Source organism: Centrocercus urophasianus, unplaced genomic scaffold (assembly GCF_019232065.1).
Source record: "Centrocercus urophasianus isolate 14NV4802_14NV808 unplaced genomic scaffold, USGS_Curo_1.0 seq_11, whole genome shotgun sequence".
NCBI classification, from domain to species: Eukaryota; Metazoa; Chordata; class Aves; order Galliformes; family Phasianidae; genus Centrocercus; species Centrocercus urophasianus.
This window is the reverse complement of record NW_024884253.1, coordinates 40,392,376-40,409,618: the sequence shown is the minus strand read 5'-3', so window position 1 is coordinate 40,409,618 and position 17,243 is coordinate 40,392,376. Positions and strand designations below refer to the sequence as shown.

General features: G+C 38.6%; 1 protein-coding gene across 4 annotated transcripts in view; it reads right to left on the bottom strand.

Moving 5' to 3' along the window:
• Nucleotides 1-17,243, bottom strand: part of NOL4 (nucleolar protein 4) — a 183,867-nt gene that overhangs the window by 146,774 nt on the left and 19,850 nt on the right. For all 4 annotated transcript variants that reach the window (XM_042839931.1, XM_042839932.1, XM_042839933.1 and 1 more), the window contains exon 2: nucleotides 2,626-2,775. In XM_042839931.1, the coding sequence (XP_042695865.1) occupies nucleotides 2,626-2,775 (150 nt within the window). The remainder of the gene's footprint in view (nucleotides 1-2,625; nucleotides 2,776-17,243) is intronic.

The following is a 17,243-nucleotide window of genomic DNA, read 5'->3' as shown; positions in this document are numbered from 1 at the left end:
CAGGGACCCCTCTTCTGATGAAAGCCCTGATACCATTGACCTTTCCAGGCTGCAAGTACACACTTCTGGCTCATTTTAGGTTTTTCATGAACCAGGATCCCTAACTCCTTCTCAGACAGGCTACTCTCAAGGATTTATTTTCCCAATTTGTATACATATCTGGGATTACCTCAACCGCAGTGCAAAACCTTGCACTTTGCTTTGTTGAACCTCATTAGGTTCACAAGGGTCCATCTTTCAAGATCCTTCTGGATGGCAACCCTTCCTTCTGCTGTATCAGCTGCAATTGTAGCAGATGAAGCGCCATCCCTGTAAAAATTGTTCACTCAAACTATTTGCTGAATGCTTATGCATAATATATACATTCACAGACTTCAAGGATGATTCACTTTTGACTTGTGAATAAAGAAGCAAGACTAAATTAATCATGTTTCCAATTCACTTAATAAAATTAAGATCTGCCAAAATATTTCTGTTTGATTTATAAAGCTCTTAGGGTATCGTTTTTACAAGATTATTACTCAAGACACTACCTCTTTACTTCTGCTGCATCACAGAAGGAGATACTGTGTGGCTTTCTGGAACAGACTGACACTACTGCGTATCATTTTTAGTGAGAATATTTTCATTGACAGGGCCAGTAAAGCAGCATGTGCTCCCCCAGTTAGTCTGCAAGAGTTTGAGGCCAATTTATTTAGCCTAATTCTTATCTTGGGACAGACAGCAAGAATTTATATTAGTTTGTTCTGGAGTCTTTTTTTCTTTCTTTTTCCTTATACCTGTATCTTATTCTACAAACTTTGTGACCTATACATTTGAACAGCTTACCAAAGTAAAACAAAACAGAGACAAAGGTCAACTTTTCTAATGCTTTCTAAAACACAGGACCAAGTATCAAAATGGCTGAGGTGACAGATGAAAATTAATTTAGACAGTTTGTGTTTGTTAATGCTGAAATATCACTCCAAGCCATACAAAGCACACCCAGATGACTGCTGTCTTCCTTTATACGACTACGTTGAGGTCAATACAGCTGGGAACAAATTATGAGAAACCTTGCCAAGAGCTTATCACACAACAAACTGTCAGAAATGGACAATAAATAAAATATATTTGTGAAGGGATTCAGAGAGAAATAGTAAAGATTGTTATATACCTAAAAGATAGTAATGGAGAAACAGTTATTTCTTACAACTAAAGTCTGAGATGTCAGAAAACTAGAGTGCCCACACATTTGCTGGCCTTTCACTAAAAAATGGTTAGAATCATTACAGTCATAGAATTCCTCAGGTTGGAAAAGACCTTAAAGATCATCAAGTCCAACCACAACGTAACCATGCTACCCTAACCCTAAAAACCTTCTGCTAAATCATGTCTCTGAGCACCACATCCAAATGGTTTTTAAACACATTCAGGGATGGTTATTCAAGCACCTCCCTGGGGAGCCTATTCCAGTGCTTAACTACCCATTCTGTAAATAAGCTTTTCCCAATATCCAAACTAAACGTCCCCTTGGGCAACTTGAAGCCATTTCCCCTCATCCTGTCACCTGTTGCCAGCGAGAAGAGACCAACCCCACTCTCGCTGCAATCACCTCTCAGGTGTTTGAAGAGAGCAATAAGGTCTCCCCTCAGCCTCCTCTTTCTCAGACTAAACAGCCCCAGTTCCTTCAGTCACCCCTCATAGGGCATATTCTCCAAGCCCTTCACAAGCCTTGTTGCCCTTCTTTGAACCTGCTCCAGCACCTCAGTGTCCTTTCTGTACTGAAGTGCCCAAAACTGAACACAGTACTCAAGGTGGGGCCTCACCAGTGCTGAGTACAGGGGCAGGATTTTTCTCCCTAGTCCTGCTCACCTCACCATTTGCGATGCAAGCCAGGATGCCACCGGCCTTCTTGGCCACCTGGGCACACGGTTGGCTCACTACTGATCAGCACAACTGCAGATCACTTTTAAGGTTAAGAGTTCTGTATTCAGGGTGACAATTCAAATTCAATTCAGGGAGTCACCTTCGTCCCTCAGTCACCCTCCTGACACCCCCATCTCCACTGGGACCATCTGTGAAGGATATGTGTCCCAGGCAGGGTGGGAGCAGCTGTGGCATGAAAACTTCCAGAAATATACGAGTTTTCAAACCGTTAATCCATTAAGAATGTTTAGTCAGCAGCAATAAATTACAAGGAAACTTCATATGTGGAAATACAACATTCCATTTAGCAAAGTTGTCTCAATGCATTTTAAGTCTTCTTTCAGACTTCTTTAATTTAATAACAATTTGTTAATGTAGTTATTAGAGAAAGTGTCAAGCCAGTATAGAAAATAATAAATTCTATTCTTCTACCAGTATGAGTAGAAGACAATGGATCTGGCCCAGGATCCAACGAGTAGGAAGTTTGGCCTTCCTGATTTCCAAATTGTATTTTGGCATGCATTCCTGAAGTGTCTCTGAAATAAATTTAAGGTTGAAGTTTGCAATACTAACCTAAGTGTGAAAAAAAAACAAACAACAACAACAACAACAAAACACCACAAATTGCATGTCATATGACTAAATCCAAATAATTGATGTGTTTAGAGACTGATGTTTACTTTTAGTTGGTTTTTTGTTGGTTTTTTTTGTACTTACTGCTTTATATGTTCTCTTCTGTCCAGCATGTTTTCTGATTTGTTCTCCATTAGGCCCAGTTTCAACATGCATGGAATAGATAATGTCAAAGAAATCTTCTACTACGGCTACCCGCCGTAAAGACAGCTTCTCATCTACACCTACTCCATCCTGTAAAGTAAAAAGAGAGAAGAAAAAAGATAAGGAGAGGATAAATAGGTAAATGGTGATCATTACGAGACACATTCTCCTTTTGTGACAGCAAGTTAAGGACCCTGCCATTGGGAACTGAAGGTCACCCACTCAGTGTATGTATGACAGGAAGACTAATGTAAAAAAGCTATATTATCAGAAGGATCGGATCATACGACACCACTCCCTGCAATCAGCTCATTTTGCCAGGCCAGGACACTTAGACTCTTGACAGTGATCTTTCACTCCAGTATTATAAAAATGAAACAAAAAGTACCCATGCTTCTTTCTCCAAATGCACAAACAACATTCAAAGGCATTCTGTACCACGTGGTACAGAAATGCATTATGTGGCTGTTAATAAGAATCAAAGTGCTTTTATCCTCTCATTTCCCTCCCAGTAAATCTGTACCTAGCATCTCATAAAGGTATTTAATAAAGGGTTCTAATTTGCAGGTGACAGAGCTGACTGTAATTATGAATACAAAGGAAGTTGTTACAAACAATTTACTGCCAGAAAATCTGCTTGAAGATACACTACAAGAAGACATACCACAATATAAGGAAAAGAAAGGGATATTTTGGGGTTTTTTTGTTTGTTTGTTTGTTTTGTTTTTTTTACTCAGAGGTCAGATTGGTATGAGGGACAGAAAAGTGAAGACACTATCACACAGTTTCTAAGCTGAAGACTTCTAAACAGAGAGAAGCCCCAGTGGCTCTGAAATTAATTACTACCTTTCAATTCAAGCCTTTAAATAGGACCATCCATAAGGGCTGGGTTTTTTTTCACAGCTGTCTATGGATTCAGTTCTAATGAAGAGGCAGGAGCTGGCACTCTTGGTTTTGTAGGGCAGGCAGCTATCAAGCAGGCTATGTTTTGTAATACAAGGTAAGTATAGGAGGAATAAAATGAGAATGGCCCATTCACTTGCAATCCATCACAATCTTTAAAGTTAGATCTCAGAAGGCAACAATGTCACTTAACCTTCAAAACCTAACACATTTGATAATGTCATTACTGCTGCTGTAAGTCATGCCACCAAAAAAAAACCAAACCAACCCTGATTTACATTCACCCTTTTGTAACAAAGCAAATGAAATTACTGCTGTTGTGACCAAATACAGACAAAAGATGAGAAATGAAAATACAACAATTGCATACAATTCCAAGTTGCTGCCCCCACTCTAATAACTTCCTGGTAATCCATTCCAGTAAGTTTGCTGGATGTGGACAACCACTATTTTTTTTCCTCACCATTTTATTCCAGCCCACATACTTTTATTTTTCACAAAGTTCATAGAAAGAACCTAAATAATCCCAATGGCTTCAAAGGATCTCCAGGGTGGCAATGGGGCACTGACACATCACTAGCAATGATAGATAAAATATCAGTATCTCTACAGCATAGCTTTCTGCAAGTGCCTGATGGTATCAGATTAGGTGATGTTGATACTTTGCAAGCTTGTGCTGTCCTTTTCCATCATGCCCCTGCTCTTCCCACCACTCTTCAAAGAAGTCCCCTGCCCAAAGCTAGATAATTTCTACCATCCATTCAGCAGTCTGTGCTCCCTGTCTCAGGAAAGCTGGAATGGAGCAGAACTCCCTGACATGCATGTTAAGAAGATTTCCATAGTCCTGCAAAGAAGAGTGGCAGATGTGACTGTGTTGAGGATGGAGGAAAGGTGAGGAATTTACAGTCTCCACCAAAGATTAAATCCTCAGAGAGATCAGCTGGGAAGAAGAGCTCAGAGACAGTAGAGATGCTCCCATCCCTGAGAAGTCCCTAAAATTTCACTAACCACCTGCTCAAAAATTTTGTGGCATCATGCCAGGTTCTGGTATCAGCAGCATTAAGAATTTTCTTTGTATTGCTCTTCATTGCTGTGTGTTATTTAAAAAAAAAATAAAAAATGTTTTAAAGATGGGGCCAAGACAAAATCAAGATTTTTGCTGCTTTAATCTTTAGGGGAATTCACATGTGAGTTCTGCAGGGGGCCCATCCCTCTATCATTATTCTCACACCACCCAAATGGCTCAGTGGGATTCCTAATGATTTCAAATGCTCTTATTATGACGACAGTGTTATCTCACACCGCTCTCAGAGCTGTCAGAAGTTTGTAGTGTTGATTAACTGATAAAGATTTTATCTGCTTATTACTAATGAGTTTTGTTTTAGGAAACTTCCTATGGGGGAGCTCTCTTTTTTAATTAAAGAAAAATCCATTACAAGAATATTAATTTAAAACCTGAGATGCTATATCAGCAAAGCTGACACATACAAACATTAGGTATATATTCAAAGAAGAACCTCAAAATGGAAATTCTTTCTGCTGTTGTTGATGGCCGTAAGTGTAAGGTGTTCTTTTTTGGCAGTCCCCCTGCCCCTCCTTCACTGGTCTGTGAGACCCAAAGAGAGGTAAGCATGATATGAGTGTTCTTCAGATTACATTTCATTCAGCTGACTATCGCAGTAAGCATCACTGCAACTTTTTAAAATACAAGGAAGTAAGATCTGCACAAACTCTTTGTCATGCCCTTTAACTGAAATGCCAGAAAATGAATACAAACTTTGAAGATCTTGTCAGTCAGAAGTGATAGGAAAAAAAATGGTGTACGCAGAGTGGAAACTTCTTCAGGAGAGACAACACTATCACTTAGCAGTTACACTTGTTTTTCATCGTAAATGAATCTGGTTGGAGCTGGTCAGCGAATTGGTCAGGATTCATTCTGCATAGTGCTGCATAAGGTGATAAGGCAGACCTTATTTCAGAAAGCCTGCAGTGTTAAAAAAGGTGCTGAATTGCCAGGAGCAAGCTGTTAAGTACATCTGGCAGTGCTCTGCAGAGACGTAAGCTCTAACTGCAATACACCAGATAAGTAACCTGAATGAGAATGAGATAGCTATTTACTAAGACTTTAGATATCCCAGCACTGACATTTCAGCAAGCAAAAATCTGGGCAAGTGTTACAACCCCAGACCTCCATATCAACCATAATGTCTCTGAAGTGGACGCAGTTGTATTGGACTTTCCCATCACATGCCATTACATTACACTTTTATCCTGAAATTGCTATTTGATAAAGGCATTAACAAAGCAGTTCTTTATAAGCTGGCTTTGGGTAAAATTTTCACAGTGCCTAAGGGGAAATTTTTTAGCCTCAACTAAGTCTAAAAAGAGACAAATGGGGGAATACATGATAATGCTATTCAGATGTCTGAAAGGCTATGAAATGTCCACAAGGGACAGGACAAGTAATAGGCTTAAACCACAGCAAGGGAGATTTACATTACACATTAGGAAAAGCTCACTATTGATGTGGATAGTCAAGTACAGTAATAGTTTGCCTGGGGAGGTTTGGGAATCTCTGTCACAGGAGGATTTTGAGACCAGGTTAGGAAAGTATCTGTCAGGAACAGTTTGAGTAAATCCTCTCTTGGATAGAACCAGATATTAATTGAGTCCCTTCTTGATAACTCAATAACTGAGAAGCTCAAAGATCATTTTCAAAGTTATAAGAGGACTAACAGCTCTAGGAGAGCAGGAAAGATATTTATAAATCACTGGGGTATTTTTAGGCATCTTTTTTATCATGGCAAGAACTCAAGTTCCACTCTTGGAGTTGACTTGGGGATAGATGTTCCACTACATGTTTCTTTTCAAAAATTGGACTTAGACTCTTAAATTTATTAGGTTGACTGTCATCCCATTTGTTTCAGCTATCACAGAAGTATGTCCTTACTTTAAATCAGTTGTCTCACATTCCTCTCTGGTCAACAGTGTGACAATCACTACAAAGCACAATTCATCCTTACAGGAACTGAAACAGTTTCAATCTCTACCACAGCAGAGTTACTTAATTTTACTCTTTGCATTGCAGATCTCATTTATGTTTATTCCTATGATCTTCCTATGTGCTTAGGATATAAATAAATAGACGTTCCTTTTCATTTTCAGCCCTACAAATTGAATGTGCAATCTGAGATTAAAGTTGTTCAATTTTGTTTAGATATGTACACGAAGAGTACTCTAATACACTTCTGGACAGTACTGATTTTACTGACAGTTATGCACCTCTCAAAAACTGCTGAGCATCCCTTTGAACAGTGATGCTTGAGGAGAGAGTCAGTCTCCTACATTAAGACAGGACCTGCAGGGCTAGCAAGAGTAAAGAGAAAAAAGGTTGCCAATGATCCAAAACTCCTAGCAAAGAAATCAAAAAGATCTATTAAATGATTGAATAAATAAATAAATAAATAGAACCCAGAAAGCAGTCGTTTTAGCAGTTAGCTGAATAAAAAAAGCCTTTAAAACTAAAGCTGACCAAAAAAAGGTTCTTGCTGTTTCTTGCTTGAGAACACCTGCTACGTCTCGTGTTGAAGTTTCTTGGGGGAAATAGGACACATAAAACATCCTCTTGCTTCATGAATGACTATAACTATCAGCATCTTTACAATGTTTGAAAAATATTCCTATAAAAATGTGACAGAAGGAAATAGCAAATAAAAGAATAGGCTTGGTTGGTAGTTCTATAAAAAATGCTCAAATCTATAAAAACTTCTGATGTAAACACATCAATGCCAGAAGCATCTACAAAACTTTAGGGGTAGATGGAAATAACAATCAACCTAAATATTTTGTCACATTACATAAGTCACAAGCAAATACAAGACCACTTTGATTGCTGCAATATTTGTATAACAATTTTCTGGAATATACCAGTTTGGATTATAGAGAACATAAAGCACATTCATGCCATCATATCTCAGCTGACTATCACGCTTTTTTGCTGTCTTTCACATTTTCACTGGACAGAAAGCAAAGTCTTTTGCTGACTGAAGCCCTGTACCCTGAATGCTTTATATGACCTTACAAAATGTTTTGCATGTTACCCAGCCACCTTGATAGATTATGCACAAGAAACTCCTGACATGATGGTAGGCTGGTGTTTCATTATTTTTGTAGCAAACACTAGCAATATTTGTGTTGTGTTAGGATGAACCAGTAGTTTGTGTGTAACATAATACATATATACCTGCCTGCTAAAATGTTTTACAATAAATCATCAGATTGAAAACGCCATTATTTTTTACTGCCTTTATCTGCGTGCTCAGATGTAGCTGTAAAAATAAGAAAATTTAAGAAGATTGATTACTATTTAAGAGCATCTCTTGCTACTGTAGAAATGAACAAATCTACTTTCATTGGCACATTGATTTGAATTCTCAAGTTATTAGTACATTCATTTGAATATCTAAATCTCTACTGTCTGCATCACAGAAATCTACAACAGATCAAAAACTATTATTTTTTGGCAGGTATTATTAAGTGGCATAAAAATAAATAGATCATTTCTATCTAGTTCCTAGTTCTATCTAGTTCCTAGATCAGTTCTATCTAAGTTCCCTATAAGAGCAAAAGGGACATCTATTATTTGAAATGTACTGTTTCTGATACCCATTGCATGAACCATCTGAACAGCTAATCTCATCTTCTGCCAGCAGATGGAGACAAGAAAAATCGAAGATTCATGAAGGCAAGAATACACCATTTCCACAGGACAAGTTCTTTCTCTTTTAGAGCACTAACCTTACAAGGAGTAACGCAATAAGCTTGGCTGTGCCACTAACAAGTCAAACTTCACTGTGGAAATAAATTTTGAAAACCAAAAGAATTAACTTTGAAAATAGAATTAACTGAAGTAAAATAACAAATTTGAGATAAGAAACTAAAAATAAACGATACAGAGTTTTGGATTTTCTTCCAAGCAGAGATTTATGAAAGCTGTAGGAATAAGAGTTAGGGTAGTATGGTTAGGTCATGGTTGGATTCGATGATCTTTAAGGTCTTTTCCAACCTGAGTGATTCTATGATTCTAATTGTCCTGATGGGAGATTTTCAGAAACCTAATAAACAGCAAGAGAGACCAAATAAACACTGAGTTCTTTTTCCCTTTGTCTCTTGGATGAGTCAAGGTGATGGGATAGCACCAAAGCACATTCTTTCAACAAACCGTAAGAGAATGAGTGATGAGTGCCTTTTAAATCGAAAAGATCCCACCTAAAAGGACTATCCTACTGAGTAATTTGAGGTGAGGTCATCCTCTGGTGTAAATCACTAGCTCTATTAAATCAAGCTCTAGCAATTACAGATAATGGATTGTGAAACCCAGCTTGCCAAGCTGCAAAAGGAAGGCTTATTTCCATGAAATGTAGTAGTATGGTCCTGGAAATGATTTCAAGACTGATAAGATACCTTCAGAGGTATCATCAAAAACCTGTTTGGTCCTCTGGCACAAAGAGGATAACAACTGGTCAGTGTCTCTGAGATAAATATTTAAAGCTTTATCCATATTGGAGAAGGGCAGAAACTTTTATTTTTCATCTGTCTTAGGAGAATTATGGATGGATAGGCAAACCTACCATCATGAGGGCTAGTGCAGGAGAAGGGCTTAGAAATGAAGCATGGGGCCTCTCTACTGTCTCTTGTATCTCCTATTAAAATAAGTACAGATATGGGAAGCAAGAAGCATTTTCAAACAGATGCCTCGAGTTGAATCCATACAGAACTTGGAAGGGGGACAGACAAAACCCCAGTGAGAATTCAAAGCAGACAGAGCCTGCAGGTTTTTACTCAGCATGCTAGCACTTTTAAATTTATTTATTTATTTATTTATACTTTTTTGTTAATTCTTTCTTCTTAGACTTTTAAACATTCACACAACTATTCTGAATAATTGGTCACAAGGCAGGCCACATTTTACTATCTGTTAAGTCTGTTGATCCAGTCTAACCAAACACCACAGGTGATATGTAGGTGAGCAAGCAGAGCAGCACAAGAAGAGCAGAACTGCAGAGCTAAAGCTGTTGATAACAAGGAGCTGCTTTCATAGTACATGTACTTCAGTCTGGCTCTAGTCTGGTCCCTGGCACTGGACACAGTTAAGTGAATGTGGACAGGAGCTTTGTTTCAAGCACACTTTAGTTTCCAAACTAAAACACCAATGCAGATGCAGACATAGCATCTTCATGGCAAGCTGCATTTTTCACATGTGCACACTGTGATGAATACCACCCAGATTGGTGAGGAAGATGCTTACATGTCTAGCTCAGGGACACACAGTGCCCTGGTCAGACTAGGAGAGCAGGAGGAAGAAAGATGCTGAACAATCATATTTTCTGACACTGAAACCATATTGCCATATTCCTCCCTGTTCATGCCCCCTACGGCAGCAAGTTCCTGCCTGCTTAGCCTGCTGAAATGGCAGGTGATGCTTTCATCATTAGATGCACAGTCCTACTGCGGCTGTGCTCTTTCACGCTTTCTTGTTTGTTTGCGTGTGTAAGAGGTTTGTTTCTTTGACTGATTTTGGCTTTGTTTTTATTTCACAGAAAAAGCAAATGGTTGCTTTTTTCCACAAAACTATCTGCAGTTGATATATTTAATACAGAAACAATGAACTGAGGCATTAAATGCATCCTATTTAGTAAAAAGTAGCTAGAACTGGATGGAAAGGAAGAGCTCATACAACACCTCATGGAAGACTGCAGTTGGCACTTTTGTGTGATAAATCTGAATAGACTATAATTCAGTAATGAATTCTTTTTTTAAAAAAGGCATCTAGAAAATAATTCCTGATCTTAGATCGTTTTCAAGTAGTGTGTCCAGAAGTCTTTATTTAATACAGAAAAGTGACAACTATTTCCTCCTTCAAAAATGTTAACCAGACTTTCAATTCCTGCTCTCTGAAGGATGCTGTCTGTTTTCAAGTGGGGTGGTTTTCTATTAGAAATAATTAAGTTTTGTCTTTTAAATATATATATATACTTTTAAATATTCACTAAAGTTCTGAAAATATTCAGTACATTTCACTTGGTCATTTTAAACCCCCTGTTTTGTAAGCTACAAGGTAGGACACTTAGCTAGGACATTAAAGATAACCAAAGAGGAGGAGTGCAACACAGATGAATTTTATCTAAAGTTTTTGCTTCATCTCACATTCATTATCAAAGTCTTAATGCATTTACTTCTTCTTGATGGCTCATTAGAGGATTCATCTAAGTATGAGGAACTCTCAAAAAATTTTTCTATAATTGTGTGAATCCTAAGAAATTTTTTAAGCTTAAAAAAACTGCCAAGACTTCAGTTCTACCACGAAACACGATGAAAATGTGTGAAAATTCATCCCATTAAAATAACGTGTTATTCTTTTACTGTAAGTAAAACTGAATGTGCAGATAATGTTAGGATAGCAATAATATACAATAAATATCTCTTTTGTGAGAATGACAATAATTGTCCCAAACAAGTTTACTAATTCGCTTCTATTATTTTTGACTGCAGAGGATAATAAAATTGACAACTGCAGATACTAAAGTGGTCCTGTTTGATATGTTCTAATATGTTTCTTTTTTGCTGCTTTTTTTTTTTTTTTAATTATTGTCTCTGGTATTGTTACCAGCTCAGGGAACAGCAATGGTAAATCTACTAACAATATTAACTCTTCTCAGTCCTTTGATGTCTCAAAACTTGCCCATTTACATTTTAAAGTGTGCTATACTTTACAGGTATTCAAGCAGTAGGGGAATGCAATGTAGATCTATAATGCCACCTTTTTTCAGACTGATGAAATGCAACTACTGTATGCCCGAAGTAACCTAACACTAAAGTATAAACGGTGAGAACTTATTGCTCCAAAGTGCTGCTCGTGAAATTAAATGTGTGTTTTTGAATTATCTTCCACAAACTCTAAATTGTCTGATACAAGGGTGTTCCCAGAGGGAGGATTTTTAATAAATAATGTGATTATGCATGTGCCAGGAGTCACATACTGTAATCAGGTTACGACACCACAGATCAACACTGTTCAGTGACAACGCTTAAAAACATATATATAATAAATTGCTTTAAAAGCCTCCGTAATGTGTGAAATACTCCAAAAAGTCAGGGTAATGGGTTGGATCAGAAGACTGTTAGTAGGTTATGGTGTTAGTCTGTCTAGATCTCTGGGCTCAGCTCCAGCAAGGGCTTCTGTCCCTTCAAGTTGCTTCCACCTGCTGTGAGCTGCAAGGAATAACCCTGGGGTGGAAGGGATGAAGTGTGTGACCTAATCTCTCCCATCTATGTTTCTGCAACAGCTGTTCACTTGCTTACACAAAATGAGTTCATGGTCTCAGCACAGTTCCCGGAGGACAGCTGTCTCCATCACCAAAACCATTGCTACAACAGACCATTAGGTGCCATTAATTGGTAACCTCATTAGCAACATCAGTAAAGGCACCAGGGACAGCTTTTCAGCTGCACTGGTGCTGTACAGGCAGGTTACGGTAGGAATGGAGGAGAAATCATTAGTGGCTTTACATCACCCATAGGGAGCCTTGGTTCTGACACAACCCAGGTACTAGTTCAATGGGCACAGAAGAAAGAGAGCTATTCACAGCCCCAGTGCCAAAAGGGACAGCAGCCTCCAGCAACAAACCATGCTCTAACCAGGGGCTGGTTCTCTCAGTTTCAGTTGCCAGTATTCTGCCTACTCCAGGAGAAAGCTGCCTGCTTGAGTGGGTGCAAAGTGATATCTCTGAGATGGGAATTTCCTGGAGGATAAACTGAAATGGAAGTCCCTCTAGATTTCTGCAAGCAGTAGTGAATGGGGATTATGAAGGGACTTGCTGTAATTCACAAGCAATGTTACCTGATCAGGCTTACGGGCCTTTGGTCACACATCTGAAAGATTAGCACAAAATTGCATCCAAAGGTCTGAGTGCATGGCACAGATTTCTGTTTGCACACACAGTGATTGAATCATAGAATCACCAAGGTTGAAAAACACCTCAAAGATCATTCAGCCAAACATCTATCTACCACCTGTTTCCCCACTAAACCATGTCCTTTAGTACAATATCTAACCATTTCTTGAACAACTCCAGGGACAGTGACTCAACTACTTCCCTAGGCAACCTGTTCCAGTGCCTCACCACTCCTTCAGAGAAGAAATTTTTCCTAATATCCAACCTGAATCTCCCATGACGCAACTTGAGGCCATTATCTCTTATCCTATTGCTAGTTATGTGGAAAAGGAGGCCAACTTCCACCTTGCCACAACTTCCTTTCACGGAATTGAAGAGTGCAATAAGGTCTCCCCTGAGCCTCCTCTTCTCCAGACTGAACAATCCCAGCTCCCTCAGCTACTCCTCACATCACAACTGTGATGAACTAAGGCTATAAGTCAAGTAAGATCTGTAGAGAGAATTAGGATCTGTTCCCAAATGAAGGGAAACAAGATCTAGAAAACTCTGGCAAAACATCAGATAAAAATTGTTTCCATCAGGTCTGAAACAGAAGTAGAAAATGGCATGTCAGATACTGACAGTAAATTCTCAATGTAGCCAGCAAATGTCATGAATGAAGTACCTATCAGAGATCTTCAGGAAAATTCACTAAAAGGACTGCAAAAGTTTTCACTCCAAAAATATACTGCTCTTATGTCAGACCTGAGGGAGGGCTTGTGTGTTCAATAGGGCACATTGAACTAAATTAGTTGGTAAATAAAGAATATTGCCTTTTCTATAATAATTTGTTAATGTATGTGCAGATCACATTTTACAAAGTGAAATGACCTCAACAGACTTGTATGGGGCTCTTTAACAACTCATTTGTAGGCTTAATCTTTAATTAAATTACATATGCCTAATTCTACATTTTTTATCACTCCTACAACAGCACTTTTCTCTCCTGGGCTACCTAGCCAAGAACAGGTACCAGACGCAAAGCCCGATGTTTCTGCAAGGCAGCACCACTGCAGTCAGATCATTTACACCAATTTTTCTCCTCTTCTTCCTCCTCTCTCCCCATCTGTAAACAAAGTCCACAGCATGAAGAGGCCAATCCCTGCCAGCAGAAGCAAGTTTTGAAAAACACTGCTCAGCCATATGTTCAGCCCTGACCAGCAGGATCGTTAGGAGGCTGACATCTGCAGATGGAGAGTTCATATCACCATTCAGCAAAAACATGCTGCTACTGCACGCTGAAGTCAAAATTAGCCAGGCTTTGCATAGGATAAATTTTCAGCACTGGCCTGCAATTTCACCTTGCCAATTAATTTTCTACTACACTGCGATCTAAAAAGAATCTAAGGAAAAAAAAAGTGGTGGTGATGACTGAAAAAGGAAGCCTTTAAAAACTCTTCTAGTAATCCTTTTTCTAATGAACATTCTTCTGTATCAAGTACTATACTAAAACTGTGTGATAGAAAGCACTTGCTAATGATGAACCTTCATGAAAGCCCAAACTTTCTTTGGCCTATAGCATTATGCACTAAGAGGATACAATCATCTTAAAGGGTATCCTTAACTTATTCGAAGACCCAGTAGACTGAAACTTTCTCCAAATAAATTCTCATCAACACCTTTTTAATGAGGATAAGAATATAAGTCTTTCTCACCTTACTTAATGCCCTTCTGAAAACAGTGAGAATACTCAGTGTTCGTGGGAGTCATACTGGTTCTTCCTATGGAAGCAGTAGGATAAAACACATTTTTCCCACTGTTTTTCTCTCCATTGCTCTTCTTTCAGTCTATCTGCAGCTCCTCATGTGCTCCAACCCTCTTTTTTTCAGGGCTTAAACAGATTTATGGTTAGCAATTTCCACAGAGACTGTGTGCGTGTTCTCTCAGGCATGCTCAGGCACCACTCATTGGAGGGCTGGGAATAAAAGCCGTGTCTGTTCTGCCACTGGCAATGAAATTCAGTGGGTTTGTGCTTGCTGTTCAGGCCTTCACTTCATAGCAGTCCCTTTCTTCAAAAGTCTACACTTGAACAATATGCCTCTACATGAATTTTGTGTTTTGCAATCTTATCTAATATGCACTTGTATCACCGACTGTAGAAGCGGGAGAGTTGGCTTAAACTATTTCCTTTATTTGCTTTGAATATGAATATGAATATGAATACGACAGAGATGTCCGAACTATAGATTCAAGGTAGAAGGGGGTTGGACTTTCAGTTACAGAATTTTATTCCTGTCTAGAACACACCCTAAACAGCAAGCAATTCAAAATGACCGAAATTGCAGATTAAAACCTCAGATTTGTAAATGCTGTATTAAGTGTGGAAAAGGTAGGGTTTTTCCTCATATTTTTTTAGTGAAGACAGTAGGTACACTCCAGTTCTGATCACTGATGATGTTGAGAGCCATCCCTTTCCTATTTTTAGCAGAATTAAACAAACAAATACTGAAAGAAAACTTTACTTCCTCAACAGCACTTCAAAAATAGGTGCTCTGAATAAGTAGGTAACCTGATTTACCCAACATGTGGTGCATGATAAAAGACAGGAAATCAGAATATTTGTAAGTTAAGGATCAGCTATTAATCAAATGCTTGCCAAGTCTCTGCCCTAACCTACGCATGCCTGTGAATTTACTATCATACAGTATTGCTCTGCATGCTAATGTTAGCATACGTAAAGAATAGTTGATGAAAGAAAAGATGCAGACAAAATAGTCTGCTCTGTATAATTAAATTCTGTGATTATTCCTTCATATCTGCAGCAGTTAATATGCAAACTATAAGGATCTTCACAATTATTAGTACCACTCTGTGAAACAAAACGCAAACCCAGCAGTATATTAACATTTTTTTTCTGTAAGAATGTATCCTTAGTTGCACTTTCTTTATACAAAAAGACCAAACTTTCAAATTTCTCAGCTGCTTACCAGAACAGGAAGAAAAAGTTGAAACATAGCATTAGAATTCAATTATGTGTTAAATACAGTATAATGGCTATATTATTCATCAGGTTCATGAAAATTTGGTGCTCTATGTCTTAATCTTACTTTAAACTAGTCTGTTCAAACTGAAGCAAAACCATAATTCATCGGTATTAAGCGACTTGCCCATTTTCTCACTCCTCTGTGAATACAGTGTGTATTAAGATAATGGGATACAGCACTCGGATGTGTTCAATAATAATAATGATAATAATGTTTCTCTTCCTCTCATTATGTACACATGCTGTGTACAGCTTGACTGATTGATACAGCCATCCACCCCAGAGCCAGTCGTAATTCATGGCTTAGCTTGCAACGTGCCATGGGATCTCTTGAGATGAGTAGTACTCTACAACATCGGGGATGATGCAGGTGAAAGAAAAATCATTTGGTCGCTTACCCCTGATTGTATAGGAATTTTTTTTTTATATTGCTTATGATCTAGTCTGTGCAGTCAAATTTTAAATGACTTTTCTGAGAGATTGTTTTACAGACTAGCAGAGGTAAGCATGGAATCTTTGGATGAGCCTCTGGGAATAGCCCGCTACAAATGTTTGTAGACTGCTGTGCCACTGCTCCTTAGTTATGCTCACTTGGAAGGCAGGCACTATGCTAACACTCCCCTGGACACACCGCAGGGAGAGTTTCCCTCTGCCACATGAGATCACGTCTGCAGATAAAAAGAGCCAGCAACAGCATCTCTGTGGTAGTGAAAAACAGGTGATCTCCTCACGGCTCTGCTGCAGCTTCCAGTTCCTGCTCTGCTCCTGCAGCTGCCAAAATACAGCTTCTCTTGTTAGATACCCAGAATTTTTTTTCTTTTGGAATAATAACATAATTCAGAATCCCATTGAAGAATCTTATTGATTTCAATAAACTATGACTCAAGCTCCCAAATTGTTCACTTCTTTCTACAATCTTGCTCTGTCTGCAGAGACAAGGGATACACTGTCATCAGTTTCAGCCTCTCAGTAAAGATAATACAAAGCTTCTACAAAGCTGATCATAGTTTCACAACCACCTTAGAGATAGCTGAGGGTTTAAGGCTTCAAGTCTACGTTACAAGGAGAGCCAAGATTTTCATCTTGCTGACAACATCAATGATAACATTTTTTAATCTGTAAAGCAAAATGCTATCAAGAATGCAATTTGAAAGAGAAACATTTTGTTTCTTTCTGCAGCAATTCAATATTAAAATGCATCCTCTGAGATGCTGCTGTGCCTACACAAATTGGCCAAGTGCTTGTCTCAGAGCTTCATCTTCTCCTTATTCTTCCTGGACTACATTTCCCAAGACACTGTAAAAGGAGATCTTGTGTATCATGAAACTTCTAGTTAAATCAAGGACATTAATGTAGTATGAATTTTTGCATCACACATCTCTCTTTGTAAATACATTATACGCACTCATTTCCTTGCCCTTTATAGCAATCACTAACTTCAAATATCCTAAACGGTTTTGCAGCACTTGTACCAACAGATGGAGTCAGCTGTGTGGACTGAATATGCACTGTATCCACATCACTTAAGCCCTGTCTGCTCTAAGAAATACGCTGTTACGTCCCTGATGAATCACACCTGCTACCCAAACCACAGATATGGCTGGTTCTCCCCCACAAGAGGAACCATAAATTCAAAATCCTGCATCTACAATGGGCAAAGAAGCATGGAGCACCTACAA